The sequence below is a fragment of the Misgurnus anguillicaudatus genome, chromosome 20 (genome assembly GCF_027580225.2).
Source record: "Misgurnus anguillicaudatus chromosome 20, ASM2758022v2, whole genome shotgun sequence".
NCBI classification, from domain to species: Eukaryota; Metazoa; Chordata; class Actinopteri; order Cypriniformes; family Cobitidae; genus Misgurnus; species Misgurnus anguillicaudatus.
Genome location: NC_073356.2, coordinates 20,874,467 through 20,891,297, shown reverse-complemented (window position 1 = coordinate 20,891,297; position 16,831 = coordinate 20,874,467). Strand labels below are relative to the sequence as shown.

At 37.1% G+C, this 16,831-nt stretch overlaps 2 protein-coding genes and 1 long non-coding RNA gene across 10 annotated transcripts in view; 1 reads left to right on the top strand and 2 right to left on the bottom strand.

The window, feature by feature from the left end:
- Positions 1-5,706, bottom strand: part of LOC129455808 (zinc finger MYM-type protein 4) — a 43,483-nt gene extending 37,777 nt beyond the window's left edge. For 3 of the 6 annotated variants that reach the window (XM_055220604.2, XM_055220605.2, XM_055220603.2), the window contains exon 1: positions 2,523-2,739. Coding sequence is in view for 2 of the 6 variants with exons in the window: in XM_055220599.2 (XP_055076574.2) it covers positions 3,655-3,847; positions 4,862-5,691 (1,023 nt within the window). In the remaining 4 variants the exon portion in view is untranslated. Of the gene's footprint in view, positions 1-2,522; positions 2,740-3,654; positions 3,848-4,099; positions 4,335-4,596; positions 4,683-4,861 lie in introns of those variants that run through there. The other 3 variants (XM_055220599.2, XM_055220601.2, XM_055220606.2) reach the window with 3 other exon arrangements.
- A 1,010-nt stretch (positions 5,707-6,716) lies between these two features.
- On the top strand, positions 6,717-8,087 carry LOC129455827 (uncharacterized). The gene is made up of 3 exons (XR_008648526.2): positions 6,717-6,850; positions 6,974-7,119; positions 7,419-8,087. It is a non-coding gene; the product is annotated as an uncharacterized lncRNA (long non-coding RNA).
- An 854-nt stretch (positions 8,088-8,941) lies between these two features.
- Positions 8,942-16,831, bottom strand: part of sfpq (splicing factor proline/glutamine-rich) — a 32,002-nt gene continuing 24,112 nt past the window's right edge. Inside the window, exons 10-12 of one of the 3 annotated variants that reach the window (XR_012359723.1) lie at positions 10,931-10,984; positions 10,756-10,830; positions 8,942-9,044 (exon numbers count right to left, since the gene is read on the bottom strand). The gene's annotated coding sequence lies outside the window, so the exon portion shown is untranslated. Of the gene's footprint in view, positions 9,045-10,755; positions 10,851-10,930; positions 10,985-16,831 lie in introns of all 3 variants that reach the window. The other 2 variants (XR_012359724.1, XR_008648521.2) reach the window with 2 other exon arrangements.

Sequence of the window (16,831 nt, the reverse complement as noted above, 5' to 3'; positions counted from 1 at the left end):
TAAAACTGATAGCAAATATTTGGATGCTTATGTGCCTGATAACCGATATGCTAAACCGATTTTTATTTACTGTTATAATACTGTTTTTGATTACTACAACACTACTGAACTGAACAAACCCTTATAATAAAAACAATCACTCCCTCTTTGAATACAATGTAATAAATAGGGGTCTGAAAGAGTGAAGAATAATATTAAATTAATAAATAATAACACTGGAATAATACATAGTCAATAAAGTAACAAACAAAACAGCTTATATGTCATTGATTTTCTTAACTAGTATTTAATGCTAGAGTAATTCATATTTTGTTGTTATAAGTTATGAAATAACTGTTAACAAAGCACTGTTTACCTATGCTTTTACTCACGCATTAACTGTATCAAACTGTGATAGCTCCTGGAGGTAATAAATAATTACTTAATATCCACAGACATTTATTTTATGTTTTTAGCTAAATAAAGTTTATCTGGCAAATGTTAATATAACTTCGGGTAAATCTAGTTAAAAGGTTAGCTACATGTGGCTGTGCTTCAGCCTTCGACCCAATTTTACGAGGCTACTAATAAGCATTAAAAAAAAATTTATTCAGCAATTTTAATTCCATTCATTCATGGCTGTTTTATTCATGTAAAGCTATGTTGTTATTGGGACAGGTTTAATGGATCCGTTTACGTTATCTCGAATTCTTAGCCAAGCTGCATACATTGCATATCAGGCATTTATAACACATCTAATCTGTGCATTAATGTCTGTTATGTGAAATTAGTTGATTAATTAAAGCAAAGCAAGTATACTCAAAGTTCTTTTAATGAACTCATGTCATATTTGTTGTTGTTAGCTCATCTCTTCAGAAGCTGTGACGAAATGGCCTCCGGCGTTCAATTCTCAAACGGCCACAAGCTGGCGGCGTTAATCGGTCAGTCCGATATTACAAAACCGATATCAGCTAATGGGAAAATGCTTAAATATCTAGGAAAATATCAGGAAACAGATATATCGGTCGATCTCTAATCCGAATTATATTTTTCCGCACATTATCACATCTGCCATAATAAAACAGAGCCAAAAACATTTAACTTGCCATTAAAAATTAATAGTTATAGCCTTCTAGATGTGCTTCTATTTTAGCAGTATTTTCATTGATAGTTTTGTAGTATTTTAGTTGTTTTTGTCATTTTATTACTATATGTTTATTTGATATTAGTTTTATTAATTATATTTCAGTTTTTAATTTAGTTTAAGCTTAGATTTTTCTCTCAGTTAATTCAGTGTTTAACTTAAACTTATTTCAGTCACTTTTTTGCAGGAGACGGCAGCCCTGATTAATAAAATCGGATTTATCTTCCCATGATGATAATCCTGACAGCAACATTACTAGCTCGTGTGATTACTAGTTAAGGAACGAATGTTTAAAACCTTGCAGGTTGAATCACCAATCAAGGAAAAGCCAATTCCACTGCACCGTTCATTTGCGCGCTGAAATCATTTACCTGAGATTAGGTAAGAGATAACGCCATTAATTCATGATTATCAAGCTTATTAAGATTGTAAGGTGTTGTGTATAAAGTCGAATGTGTATAATACAGGCAATAATATAGGTAGCCGTAATAAATAAATGAAAAGCAGCAGGAAATTAGTCAAGATAAGGTATAGTGTGAAGCCCCCCGAAGGGATTAAAAAAGCCCCCCCGTTATGCCATCCTGGCGCTGGGCCGGTGCATACTGGTGCACTTCATTCATCCTGTTTGGAGGAAAAAAGATTCACAGGCTTTGAGGATTCTGGTCTTCATGTTATTTGACTAACAACAGTTTTTATAAAAAAAGTAGAGCGCTACACAATTTTTTTTCATAACAGTAGTAAAAGGGCTTTCAAATTCTCTGCTGTTTTTATTATCATCTAATCATTAAAAAAAGAATAAATTCAGAACAGGATTACATTTTAAAATATGACAAAAAAATCCACAATAGGCTGTAATTAATAATATATAATAGTCGCAATGCAATGTGTGTGTGTTTATTATAGATTTTTCTACAATGAAGAAAACAAATTACACTTAAAATGTTTTTTTTTTTCCTATTACGTTTTGTTTTTTTATTTGTTTTGTGTGTGTGTGTCAGCTAGGAATGTTCCATGTGGCTTTTAATACTTTAAGCACCTTCCCCTCCTAAGGTCTCTGCACGGCCCTGCTGCACCTGACATGCAACCTTAAAATAATAAATCTTAATTTATTTTCTTCAAGTTTATTTAAGCTAATAATGCGCTAAACTGGTGCATATTCTAATCCTTCGAAAAACTACGGTGTCCGGGTCATTCTATTGTCCTAACAGTTATTCAATAAGCATCGAAAACACGAAATACTCCATTATGCGTTTTAAATATGAAGCTGTAGTTAAACGTGTGTCGAAAAAGCAACCGCATAAATGTGAAAGTCTACAATGCATGCACAGCTTTACAGCGAATCTCTGCAGAGATAATAAACAACACGCGGGCCACTCTTTATAACAGTTTAAATACTCACTTTAAGATCTTTTGGTCTTCTGACAACGTTCCCTCGCGCAGAACAGCGTACACACAACTAATATGATGCACGATTGAGCGCTAAGGTGTTAAAACATTTAAAAGCACGAATTAGTGGATAACTGGGACGGTTTCGCTTAGCAAGAACTACCGCGAAAGCACTTCCTCTCTGTGCCTGTTGCAATGCATTATGGGAGACGATCGCAACCACGCGCGCATTACTGCGCATGCGTGGTAAACACGTATATGATATACAGATACGTAGTACACACATTTTTTAACCAGAATTTGAGCTTTTTAACAAAAATTAATTTGTTGGCAAAACTTTTTTTTTTCACTTCTAGTAGCTTGAAACATTTAAACATACACCTTTAGATAAAACGGTTTTTAAGAACATGCTTTTAAGATAAATTCTTTCGTGTTTCCTCACTTTTGTAAGTTAAAAAAAGCGTCTGCCAAATCAAATAGATATATTTAACAGATATGTTATATGGCAAGGTTTTATAAAATAAACACACAGCAACACAATAATGATATTAATTTTAGACATTTTAGTGATATTTAAATATTCTTATTCTGCCAACCTATATGTAGTATTCAGAAACAATTCAACAAATTGGTTGCCAAGCGACACAGACGCAGCATCAAAACTAGCGCAAAGCATGCCCTGCTGAAAAAAACAATAAAACCATTACAGAAAATTCTAATGGTTTCCATTAAAATACCAATAAGAACCATTCGCTTTTACCATTAAAACCACAACACTGTAGGCTAGTGTGTTTTCGTCCATATTCTATTAGAACCAATACATATTTCATTAGAACCAATACATAGAACCAATAGAACCAATATATAACATTAGAGACCAACAAAAAACAATACATGTAGTGTGTTTTGGGCCATATTTCATTAGAACCAATAAAATTCCCAATAACACCAATAAAACCATTAGAATTTTCTGTAATGGTTTTATTGTTTTTTTTTCAGCAGGGTGCTTAGATTGATGTAGATTCCTCTGCCCACCGCAATTGTCGTTGAACGTCTCTTTGGTGGACGAGGAGGACTTTTTGACTCTGTAAAGGTGAACTTTAATTGTGCGATACCAAAGCCCAACATCTTTTATTGTATCTTACTTGCAGGGACGATTCACGTGAATGCACTGTCAATAACACGTTTCCTGTTGCTGCTAGGCGAGCATCAGAGAATTTATGGACAGTGCTTCTTCTCAGGCAGTGGTTGGTGTAGATCGTCTTAGTGTCAGCTGCTCTGCAAATTCGTGGCAACATAGAGCCAAGACCGTTCAACCCCATGGGCTCTTTAGTATACCTAACATCAGAAGAAAGACAAATTTGCCTGTTGCATTGAAAAAAAATGTCCATGTGTAGGGGAGACCGGGTATGGTTGTAACACTTTTTTCTTAAGCACCTAAAACTAATTTTTTTGGCTACACGGCTAATACTTTTAGGCGAAGTACCCAAATTTGTCTACTACAAATGGCAACAATTTAAATTTCTCCAACTATATCACAGACTTTTTGAGAGGATGGCAAACACAAGGTGGTCCTTTGTTACAACCTACCTGCTGCCTGATAACCTGGTGAGGTCTGTAGTATCCTACATGGGGAAGGTCGCTTGATCCCTGGTCTTTCAGTTCTTTATATTTCCACCAATATCTGTTCAAGGTGACATGGCAGATTCCGTGGGATTTTGCCACTGACCTGATAGACTTTCCTTTACTAACTTCCTCTGCTGCTCTTTGTAAAAGACTGGCATCGACTCCACGATCTGTTTTTCTCACCCAAGTTTTAGGCATTCTGTAGAATTATTTAAATCAGAAAATTTTTCTTGTTTGTATGTAAAGGGATGGTTGTAACACGTTCCAAACACGTGTTACAACCTACCCCACCACTGCCACCCATTGTTTAGATAGCTGTATTAGCATGATGCTTTCAAATTAGCATGAGTTTGATACACAATTCTTCACTAGAGAAACTAAAGTTTAACCTAATATAACTCACACAACATTATCTACAACAGTAGAAGTACTAAACAAAATGTTATTTTTTACTTTCTTACCTCAGAATTAGATTTTTTGCTGTAGCTTCAGGAGAGATGGCAACACCTCCATGCGGATCATAAAGGAAGTCTGAGAAAACTGAAACTGTCACATGACTCCTATCTTATCCCTGATTCGTGGAATTGGTAAGTTAGTGTTACAACTTTCCCCGTGTTACAACATACCCGGTCTCTCATACATTGTAACAACAACATTCCTGGCAACTGACTTAACAGAACTGAGCATTGTGCAACAAATAATCGAATGCAGACTAGCTAAACTTACCAGTCATTTTTGCTGTAGTTTGTCCGCTTTGGATGGAGATAAAATGCAGGTGGATCAGGCGGCAGCAACGACAGGTATTTCTCCAAAGAAGCGACAGGACACAACGGATCACCAGGATGCTCAAACATAAACCCACCTAACCTAAGGCAAATTTTGTTTATTTCCCCAGCAGCATCTTTGTAGTCTTTTGTGCAGAATTCGTCGAGTGTCGCATACTTCCGACCCTTCTCGTCCTTGTGAATGATAAATGAGTCGGGCTTCAGTTGGCGGTTGCTCTTTTTAGCCCTGCGTCCCATATGCAGCTGCACATCAAACCAGACTTTGTTGACAAGACCCTCAGGTGTATTTGGATTTAGTACCGGGGAGTGCCTGATTTTGTTGTAGTCCGCCTCTGTTAACGCAGGATGATGGGCTGTTTTGTCACGTCGTTCTCGTCTAAGTTTCTTTATTACTTCAACGAATACGTTGTTGCTGGAAGTGAACTCGGGATCTTTCCACAGACACAAGATTCGGTTGATCGGTGGATCATTGATGTATCTGTTGAGCCCTGAACGTAGGCAAGCATAACTGCTGAAACCGTACGGTTCACCTTTCGCGTTTTTAACGGTGGCATAAAACTGCTGAAGAGCCTGGTTTAGTTCACTTTTGGTTGTAGTGTTAAAATCAATAGCCAGATTTTTTTCGTCACACCAGGTCTGAAAACAGCGAACAGACCACATAGTCTGTTTAATAGTCGCAATTTCATTTCTTGACTTTTCCAGCTCTTCAATTTCCTTTTCATCAGTTTCGCCGTGTCTTTGTTGTTTATCTTCTTCATCCGTCCTGTCCATCTCTGTTATGCACTCATCAGCGCTTAGCCCACTCATTAAGTCAGAATTCACAACAAAATCTGACATTTTGATGCGGTTTTATGAGCCCAGAAATACTGAGCAGAATGGCTGCCAAGCAACACACACAGTCAGACAAAGCAACAAACATACGTTTGATACTCATGAGGTCACGGGTATAGCCTAAGCAATTTACGTAAGGGATAATCCACGGCTAGCCATGCATTAAAGGATTTTAATGCACGACGAAGAACCACCAAACGCGTAGCGGAGGATTATCCCGCTTATACCTTGGTTATTTGCCAAGTAAAAAACAAGTTAAAGCTGTAATGTTTACAGTGTAGTTTTTTAACGGACGGGTAAAAATTGTGGTAATTTTCTTAAGTTAGGCTCGCACTCCGTCCGCTTTAAATAAAGTAGTGCCATTGTATTGCTTTTATTTAAATGAATTATCATATTTATTTAAATTCATTATTAAAGAGAGAGACAGAATACTGTGTGTGTGTGTGCGTGTGTGTGTGAGAGAGAGAAAGAGAGAGAGCATATTAAAATATTTTAAAACGGTGGCATTTTTATTTAACCCAACATTTAGAAATGATTTCTCAAACATTATTCACTCACAATAAGGTACATGAATGACTTCTTCACTGCAAGGATGCTCATATATTTTAAAGCACAGTATATCTGAGCATTATTGGTTTATTACTATGCCACTATAACATGTAGGCTACTCAAATATTGCTAATTGGTTATTCAACTAGATGATAAAAAAATACTTTTTTTTCTGAAGAAGTTCAACTGAACAGTCTAAGTCACATTTCAAAGGCAAATTTAAAGCACCCAGCGTGGCAAAGGTTCTGTCAAAAAACTATTGACAAGATGTTACTTGTACAGCATCACTTAGCAGTATGGTTTTTGGTGATCTTTGGATCTTGCTGAAGTTTAAGAGTGGTGATTTTGTTATCCAAGTCATCCATAAAACCCTCATCACCTGACTCGCTTTCCCTGCCTTCTTCTTCTCCAACGTTCTCTGCAGGAAGATAAACATGCAACTCCTTACGGGATGCTGTAGCGGGTAACTTTTTGGATGCGAGGCAAGTCTTTCCTCTGACAGAAAAAGTCTCATGGTTGACCGGCTGTCTATGGTGTCTCACCAATGGCTGTAAGTTTCTGTGCTCTGTGGTTTGTCTCCGGCCACGAGAAACCTTTGAAATAGGTCTCAGAGGTTGAGAGAAATGCATGTACACTTGATGGTAGCTCTGAGGGGGCATCTTTGTTTTTTCAGGACTCTTGCAAGATGGAAAAGATGGGGTGTGCTTTTGTAACGGAGGACAGCTGTTTCTTGAAAACTCCCCAAACAACGCCCAGTGTCTTGGTTTAAACAAGGATGGCTCACTGATACTGTGCAAGATGAGAGAAAACCCCAAACAGGTACTTTAGAAAATGTAAAGGAACATTACTGCTGTACTGAAGAAACAATGTCATCTACATCATTTACATCTTGGATGGGCTGAGGGTAAATTAACAGTAAATTAAAATTTGTCATTGATATCATCTCTGTACGTCCTCACAATAAAAATACCTGTGTTTAACTGAAAAAAGTTATATACCTCCAGAATAGCACAGGGATTAGAAAATTAGACTTTTTAATTACCGGGTGCACTATTAATTTGAAAGACTCTGTTCCTTAGTCACAGGCAATGTTGATAACCTCACAACCTGATCCCTAGGTATTGACTTACCTGAGAGGCACTGTGGTGGTCTTAGCATGCGATAATCTGGGCAGTGATGGGAGCCTGAAATCCTCTCCGCTGGAATTAGAAAGTGGGAGCATAGAGCTGGATAGCATGTAATTTTCGCCCATAGTTTGTTGACTTTGCATTGCCCACTTAAATTTGGCAGGTTTCATGTCTAATCCAGGAGATTTACTAACTATCTCATGCCTGTCTCGACGGCACCAGACGGACTGCATGAACCCTCTGGGGGTGCATGTGTCCATATACAGTGATCAATAATGTATGAGCATTAAAAACACATGAAGTGAGCCCATTGGTTGCACACCACCAAATTCTCCCTCCCAGTGTTCCTCTCTCATTTTGATGTCACCTTGTAGGAGACTTGAATGAACACAAAAAGCCTTATATTACAAAGGCTATTAATCTTAATTTCATAAACCATTGTTTAACACCTTAGACTAAAATGATAAAAATCTAGAATGTGTGTTGTAACACTTTATTTAAAACGAGAAATGAAAAACTTTATATCCCTTAACCCAAAGCAGTCTCTTTATAATAATTTAGAGTTGTTTACACATTGAACACAAATGTTTTAAACTTAAGGATGTAATATTTTCCTTTAATTAGACTTTATTTACAAGTTTTTCCACAGTGGTTTATCAAATTCTTAATCCTCTTGATATTTTAAACATTTGCCTTGGCTGCAGGCTTCTTTCCGTCAGCCAATAGGATGCAACAGTAATAAAACAAGAGAAACATAGCACCTTGACCTTAATTGCTATGGGCAGCTACTCAGGTCCTACTTGGTTACAGGTTTTTAAAAAACAAACAAACACAGATACAATTTGTAATAAGCAGATAAGAACACCACTTGTATTCAATTCCTAATATCTTCGCACCAAAAGCAGGGTTCACAATTGTTTCCAGATCTGAGAAGGCCATCGTGAAACGTTCTTGACTAATTCTATGATCGTAGCTCCTAAACAGAGGTCCTTCGTCATACAGTGAGAGATTCAAGGATGGTGTGCAATTGTTTTCTTATAGTATTGAAAATTTATGATCATCCTACGAATTACACCCAAGTTGCCAATAAAAATTTAACATGCAATGATCAATGCAACTAAAGGTAAAGGGCTAAAAGGTAAATATGTTTTACTGCGTAAACTCTTCTTTTGTGTTAATATAAATATTCAGTAGCATTACTGTAAACACAGGCAACATTTATATAAATTGCATGCAAGCTTCCTGTGCAAAAGTGGCATTCACAATTTACCTTCTTTTGTTTACAACATGTGTATCCTGATGACGTTTACTAACTTGCATTGTGGCCTATGAAAGGAGGTGTCCTCATCGTAAAGTCTACGTAAATGTCGTACCCAAACTTTTTAGATCCATGTCCATCACGGTGTGATCTGTCATGATCTTATAAGATGGCAGAAAAGATCAGAATTCTGTAAGCCCAGGTACTATGCACATAGGTTTAAACCAGAAAACAAAACAATCCACACAAACATATCTTAATGTACTATCAGTTTATTTAGTAAAAATAAAAATGATGATGCATCAAATGCTGTACTCTGGACTTCCCAGTCGCCACACCATGTCTGTTGAACTCCAGGACTAAATAAGACATACAAAAAAAACAGGGTAATTAATAATTGTTTTCATAATGTATTATCCACAAGTAGCAGTTTCTCACACATCACTGAATATCAATATCAAGACAAAGTATACTAATAAAATAAAACTATGCCTTTATGCAAGGTTTAAACTTTATTTAAAAATATTTAACTCTTTCCTCGCGAATTTATCTTGTCAATTAAAAGAAAACATTTCCCAGCCAATGACACTTTCCTGGTAAGTTTTTACGGTAATCTGTGATTCTGCTATTATCCACTAGATGGATAATATTACCAATTCATAAAAAACTGAAGCAAAATTTTTAATTTTACAATTTTAAGCTCTGTGTATGTTTTGATAAACGTTCTGAATCTAATCTCTCAAAATTCCTTTACAAAGATGCAATTATTTCAGCTTTCAGAAGAACCCTACCAACCTAATGCTGCGTTTACACCAGCCGCAGTAGAGGCGTAAAGTGTGAGTGATTTCAAATGTTAACTCAATGTGAAGACGCGTTGACACGCGTCTGGAGGTCTCGCTGCGCGAATGAGGCGTTTAGCGCGGTGCGCGCGAATGTTGCTTTTTGTGCATTTTGCGTTTGACACGAATTTGCAGCTGACGTCCAAGTTGAAAAATTCAGGAGCCTGCTTGCTGCTGTGCCGGCAGCCCCGCCCGGATACACTCATTCAACATGAAGGAAAGGCTGATATTGTCCGTGAGCAGTCACCCGGAGCTACATGACACAAGTACTTATTTCTACAGAGACAGGAATAAAAAGGACCTTGCTTGGAAGTATGTCAAGTGAGGACATTGGGCAACCTGGTAAGTTGTAAATGCACCCACAAGAAGCGGATTTAGCCTCTGACACGAGTCAAATGAATGCATTCAAACTGTTCAAGCGGCAAACTAGGCGCGGTAGACGCGCATTTGACGCCTCGAACGCGGTTTGTGTAAACGTAGCATAAAAGATTGTAAAAAGAAAAGATAGGATGACATTTTTTCCCCCGTTATTGTTTGTTTGAAAGCAGAGTTTTTTTTCCTTTCATTTCATATATTTGTATGTTTATATATTTATAGAAGAAAATTTTCCTGGAGGGCATTTTGTGAAAATCACAAAAAATGCTGGCAAACAACCTTTTTGTTAAAAAAAAAGGCTGGTGAAGAATGAGTTATAGGGATAGTTCAGCAGAAAATGAAAATTATCCCCTGAAAGTCATTATAAAGCTTGGAAGAGGCATGACATTCTCAAAAATAACTCCAATTGTGTTCGTCTGAAAGATGATGGATATGCGTATCTCGGATGGCTTGAGGGCAAGTAAATTGTGGGGTAATTTTCATTATTTGCCAAAGTCTGAAGTAGTGTTGGGCCGATAAATCGACCGATGATGCTTGCTATGCTTCTCAATGAATTACAGTAAAATGCTGTTACATCCAAATGCCAGTGTGCGCCCTCGTGCAGAAACTCAATATGGGCCGCAGAAGAACAACCATTTTTACGCGCATCTCCAGGAAATGGCTTAGGTTTGAAGAACAGCAATAAAAATATGCCTTTTCAAGTATTTACATGATAATAAAGAATATGTATAATGATTATGTTTGACAAGTTATGTTGTAAACAACTCAAACTATCAGTGATTTCAGATTGATAAGGACTTCCTACAAATCAAGTGTCATTGCACACGACAACGGCGAATAATATATTTCCACATACCTGTAGATTATCGTCCACTGTACCGGAATATCCAAGTGCCAAACAAGCAGCACAGAAAACGGTTTTGTCTGTTGAAAAAGATGAAAAACATTTTACTTAACACCACACCTGTGTGGTAAACATACCAAACACGAAGAGATAAACAGGTCATTTGTAAGTGTGAAGTGGATGCTTACCTTTATCTTACACTGCGGAAAACCTTTCAGCCTCCTTCAATCACCCAAGGCCCCTGCAGTAAGAAAAGACAGTGAGCATCTATATGGTAACGATGTACTTAAATCCAACATTCCTGCTTTAAATCTGAACTGATGCAAGCTTTTATTGAAACAATGCCCAAGTAAATAATCGTTCATATGTGTGGTATTTATATACCATATAATTTTGTTTATATCTATAATGCATGTTGAGCTGTTATATAAAAGAAATATTTCACACCAATAATAATGTTTTTTATTTTCTTACTTGACATAACATGCATCACACATGGCATATTCAGGTTAAATGGAAATATATGAACATATACTGAGGATTATGGCCAAAGGGCCAGCTCTGTTCTAGCTCCATCTTATTCAAACACTACAGTGTATCTGTTATAGCTGCTGTACAACTCAGTAGCCAACCAGGCAGTGACAGAGATGCTGATCTCCATACAGACAACGGCACCAAAACACAATACTGGATCTCTAAAGTGTAGTTCATATGAAGTAGATGTTTGGTTAAGCCTCTCCAGAGGCAGTCATGATGTCACAATAGAGGTTCTGGCATCACACTTCAGAAATCTAGCCCAAGGTGAATGGATCACAGTGCAGATAAATGAGACATACACCCAGACAGTCAAAAACTGATCCAAATGTAAAAAATGACTTTGATAAGCCAGTTGGAAAAGGCACGTACACGCACACCATTTAAGGCACCATGAATAGTCTCTAGTAACATGGCTGCATTACACTGCCGGAGGACGTATGACTGCAATCCTTAATACTGCATAAGGTCCACAGTGGATTTGGGAATAGATTTGGCACTTGAATAAATTACCACCCAGAGTATTTCCCACCCCGGTATGCATACAGAAGCTAGGAAAGAGTGGAGGCAGCAATACTGCAATATCTAAATAAACATGACGCAAACAAACCGATTGAATGCCAGGTTTAGTTTTTTTTCAAGGAAAGATCAACCATAAAAGCATTATTGCAACATAGTAAAAACCACAGGTATAGTGATTTGTTCAGATAATGAGAAGCACTTAACAACAAATGAGTATCATGGTCTAATAAAATCTCTGCATTAAAAGACTTAAAGTCTGTGTAAAGTCATTTCAGAGAATTGTTTCTAAACACATTATAAGTGTTAGAAACACATTGTAAAGACTGAACTATGCGGTGCTGATTTGTGGAGTTACACCGTTAAAACAGTTTTTCCATTTTTGTTTTCAGGATTATTTTGGTGAGGCTAAAATTATGGCTCGATGACGCACTGTAGACACCAAGCATGGCCTCGCCCCAACACAATCGCAAGTCAATTCAGGTTATGACATTTGAAAGACGGAGGCTTTCCATGAGTGGGTGTGGTTTCAGCGCCAACAGCGGACACGACCCCAGCGTTTGAAAGAAGAGAATCCTGCCTTTTTTCCATGATTGTGTTAACTTATTTTATCATATAAATTCGGCTGTGTGGTTAATATCAAATTTTTCTGTGGTTTACAAACTGAGAACACTTAATATTGGACTTTACACAGACTTTAACTGTTTTCTTATCTCATTTAGTATCTACTACACACTGCTATAATGGGAATTGGTATGTCAAAAATGAGGGGCAACCTTGAGATATCTCTGATGAAGCCAATACGGAAGTGACTCAAGCTGCAATTCATCGCCTGGCCACTAGAGACTGGTTCCAAAAGCGAGTCAATTCCTATAGACCTCCATGTTATTTTCTTTACATTAGAAAATAATGTGTTTACAGTCTCGTACAAAAAGTGTTTTTGATCTATATAGCCAATGTTGCCCTTCATGACAACTGTGAGGGGGGTGAATTTTATGTAACTCATCTGTTTTAATAAGACTTAAACCTCTGCATAATTAAGGACGTGGCCACTTGAGTGAGGGGTGTACTGACGCTGCTGTCACTAGAATCAAGCTAGGCGGGTGTGGTTTCAGCTACCGGTCGCCTCAGCTTCACCCACGCCCCGCCTCTTTACCCATTTTCAGTTATCCGCGAGTGATTCGCGGTGGCGCATGGCCAAGATGGTGCCGGCAGGCAACGCCTACTTTAAGCTTCAAAAATGACCTTCACAAACCAATGGGTGATATCACGGACACTACGTCCATATTTTTTTACAGTCTATGGTCAAAAACACAGATCACCTATCATACACACAATTTATTTAAAGGTAAATTGACTTCTAGCTGTTGAGCAGTCAAAAATCTAATTATTGGAGATTTTTCCCCGTCCCCCTTCGGGTTGCCAGACATATAGGAGCGCAACTGACGATGGAAAGAGCAGTTTATCTTAACTCGATCTGCGGCTCATTTCGGCAGTTGTGTCCATTTGTGGGCCTCTGCGCTCTCATTTAAGCAACTGTAAAGACTGGCAATCCAGCTGTCGAAATACACTATTGGGTAATTTGGCAGTGGGCAGGATCACATGGACCAAAACAAAAACAGACAAAACGAAAAGGCGCATTTCATAGAGAATAACTGACTACAGCAATGTTTTTCCAGAAAAACAGATACATAACATTTGCATGTTTCCTAAATATCTACGACTAGATGTCTTTTTCTTATTTAGTACAGTCACAAAGCTACATACAGCTCCTTTAAAGCTGCAATCCATACATTTGCTAATCACGTCTCAGTTTGAAACAAAACTGCAGGTTATTCTGTGTGCTTATTTTTATGTTTGTTAAGAAACAACTAACAGTGTGCAGATCTTTTTTCTGTTTTCTTTTTTTTAGAAACAACTGACATTTCCCACAAAATCTGACCTGATAATCTTAACTTATTCATTATTATAACTGTTTTAAGTCAGGGCAAGATAAGGAGAGTGCTTTGAACACTGATGATTATGTACTTGCTGAATAACTGACTTTGTCACCCACCCCCGAAAGGTGATTTTCTGCTTGGGAAAGGATAAAATATCCTTATTAAAATTTATCTCAAAACCTCTTTACAAACCCTCACAAGGAGGAATTTTACTTAAGCTCAAATAATATGAAGAGATAATGGAAATTGTATCATTGAAACATAGCTTATGTTCCAACTTAATTTGCCACATATATTACCAACGTCACTACAAATGTAGCAATCGTTCTTGGAGGTCCGTTCCAAGTACAAGACTGTTTAGCGAGAACACACAAAAACACCAGGGATGAAATTCATAGCGCATGAATAAGCACCATCATAAAGCAAACTAAAAAGCTTGATCTGAAATGTATACAGATTCACCTTAACCCCTGAAGCACTTTTGGTCTATTGTGTTTTCGTGATTCCCTACAGACAAAAATATTTCCACCTTGTATTCCAAGCCCACAAGAATGCCACCACCCCGTCACAAGTTATTTTTTCTTAATAGTACAGTGCCTAAATACACAATGCCTGGTGTGGAAAAACATTGTAGAGAAGCTAAAGAAACACACATTGGGAGCCAGAGAACCACAGACATTTCAAGTATTGCGTCATTGCAAGGTCTTTACAAAACAGCAACATGTTCTGCACTGTGAATCCATTATCAGAGGTGTGATGCCAGAACCCTGTTAACATTTTGCCGCGCAAGAGATGAGTCACATAAAATAGTAGTTTTGGTTGATTTTCATGGAACAGAAGACAAGGTGTCACTTACCTTTTCTGGTGATATACAAGCATACCTCTTGATGTAAACAAGTCCAGGCTCAACTGATCCACTGATCTGCAGAACTACTCATCCTCAATGTAATCAACTGCTGGAGACTCAAATGTGGAGTAGTGGTTGAGCTTGACACTGTCCCCTAATGCTTAACTACTACCATTCACTCAATACAGATTACAGATTCAGAGACAAGCTCTTGCCATTTGCTGAAATCCCAGGACCCTGATAAATGCATAATTCCATTCAATTCAAAGGGCAAAACACCCCACACAATCAAGTAATCTGGTTACCCTATGTAATTCAAGTCCCCAGTTTAAAAATATGCACATGTCAAAGAATTGACAATATAAAGTTACTCAAGCACACTCTGTATAAATGACTGCATGTTTATCAGAACTTCAGAGGTGCTCTCAAAAATAAATTTGTTTCCATTTCTAGGGCGAGAAATGAAGTCTAATTAAAAGCATAAAGATTACAATCCTAATTCTAGTTCTGAGGAATGTAAAGAGTTATTTGGAAATACAGAACTTTTTTGGCATTCTGTGGCAAGGTTAGACAAATGGGTTTAGAACATTTCAGAATTTTTATATTTAAAAAGATAGCTCATCCAAATATCACCCTCATGTTATTTGAACCACCAGTGTCTCTCTTTGTTCTTTAGAACCTAAACGCATTTTCTAAGGGTTCTTTTTGGTTTTCTGGTTACTAGAGCTGCAACTAATCATCAAATTAATCAAACAATTGAATATTTAACTAACCGGATAAAAACGTATCTATTCAATTTGATTTTTTTACTATTATAGGGATTAAAACCCTAAATCTGGTTGTTTATGTGCAGAAATGTACTTTAAAAAGTGCAAAAGACACACATTGAGTTTGACTAATGTAATCTTTTTGTTTTTTATATTTCTAGCCTTAAACTACATAGTTTGTGCGGTTTTAAAATAGTGTAGGGCTGCACGATTTGGGCAATTATTCCAATTGCGGTTATTGATGCTAATATTGCGATGTGATACTATGAGTCAACTTGATGGGTATTAAGGAAAATCCACACACAGTTTAGCTAAAATGTGTATTTGTAACACTAGAAATGTTTTCGTATTGCCACGTGATGTAGCAACTGCTCAGTGTCAGTAATCCTAAATCCAAAATATTGCCATACAACAGACAGAGGTTTTTTTTAGCTACCAGATCACTGTCAACCTCCTCTGCATCCATCTTCGCTCTGGTATAAGTGACGACGCACACCACACACGTGCATGCCACACGTGCACTGCCTTTTTTGTTTGTTTTGCTTTCTTTTTTAAACAGCAAGGAAAATCATCAAACTGTTATCAGAAAGTTTGTGTTAACAAGTCCACACATTTATTTATTTAATATAATTGCAACATTTTGCTGTCATATAATCGCACAGGCTGACATCGCGATTGCGATGCAATTAATTGTGCAGCACTAAAATAGTGTAACGTCTTTAAATGTCAAAATATTAAACAACAAAAACACACACAAAAAAATGTGCGGTTGTGTTCTGAAGACCTAAAGAAACTGAGGGATCAAAAGACAAGAGGATGAGTAAATAAAGTTTTTTGTTTGTGGGTGAACTATGTCTTAAAGTAAACTAGTCCATTAAATGTGGTATGAGGTTAATTTGCAATTTCTATACTATATACCTATACCCCAGTTTTACCCAGTTTTAATATGCAGTTAAAACTATAGCTAATGTGTAGGAACATTAACAAAAAATACAGTTGTTGAAATGCAAAGACTCATCAGATTGTCAAGTAATCATGCGCTGTGCACTTACCAAGTCTGAAGATGTTGTCCTTGAAAACTGAAGTCAATTTATTTTTCCTAATTTTGCATTATGAAGTGTTTTAGGCTGGTAAGAGTGCACTCTTCTCAAAAATTCTTAGAAGGCTTTTGTATTCAATTTATTTGCGGGCACTTCAATTTTGCAAACACATATTCTACTTGAAACTGTGGGCTAGACAAGCGTGAATATTTCAGAATTATGACTATATTAAGCAACAGTGTCTACACAAATGATTTATCACTTCTTTAAAGGCATTTTTAGAAAAAAAAGAGACTGTTAAATGGTGTATTTTGCTTGTAAATGCGTAAACATGAATATTTGAAATATTAGATTCTCTGATTGGACAAAGCCTTTATACAGTGAGGAAAATAAGTATTTGAACACCCTGCTATTTTGCAAGCCCTCTCACTTAGAAATCAT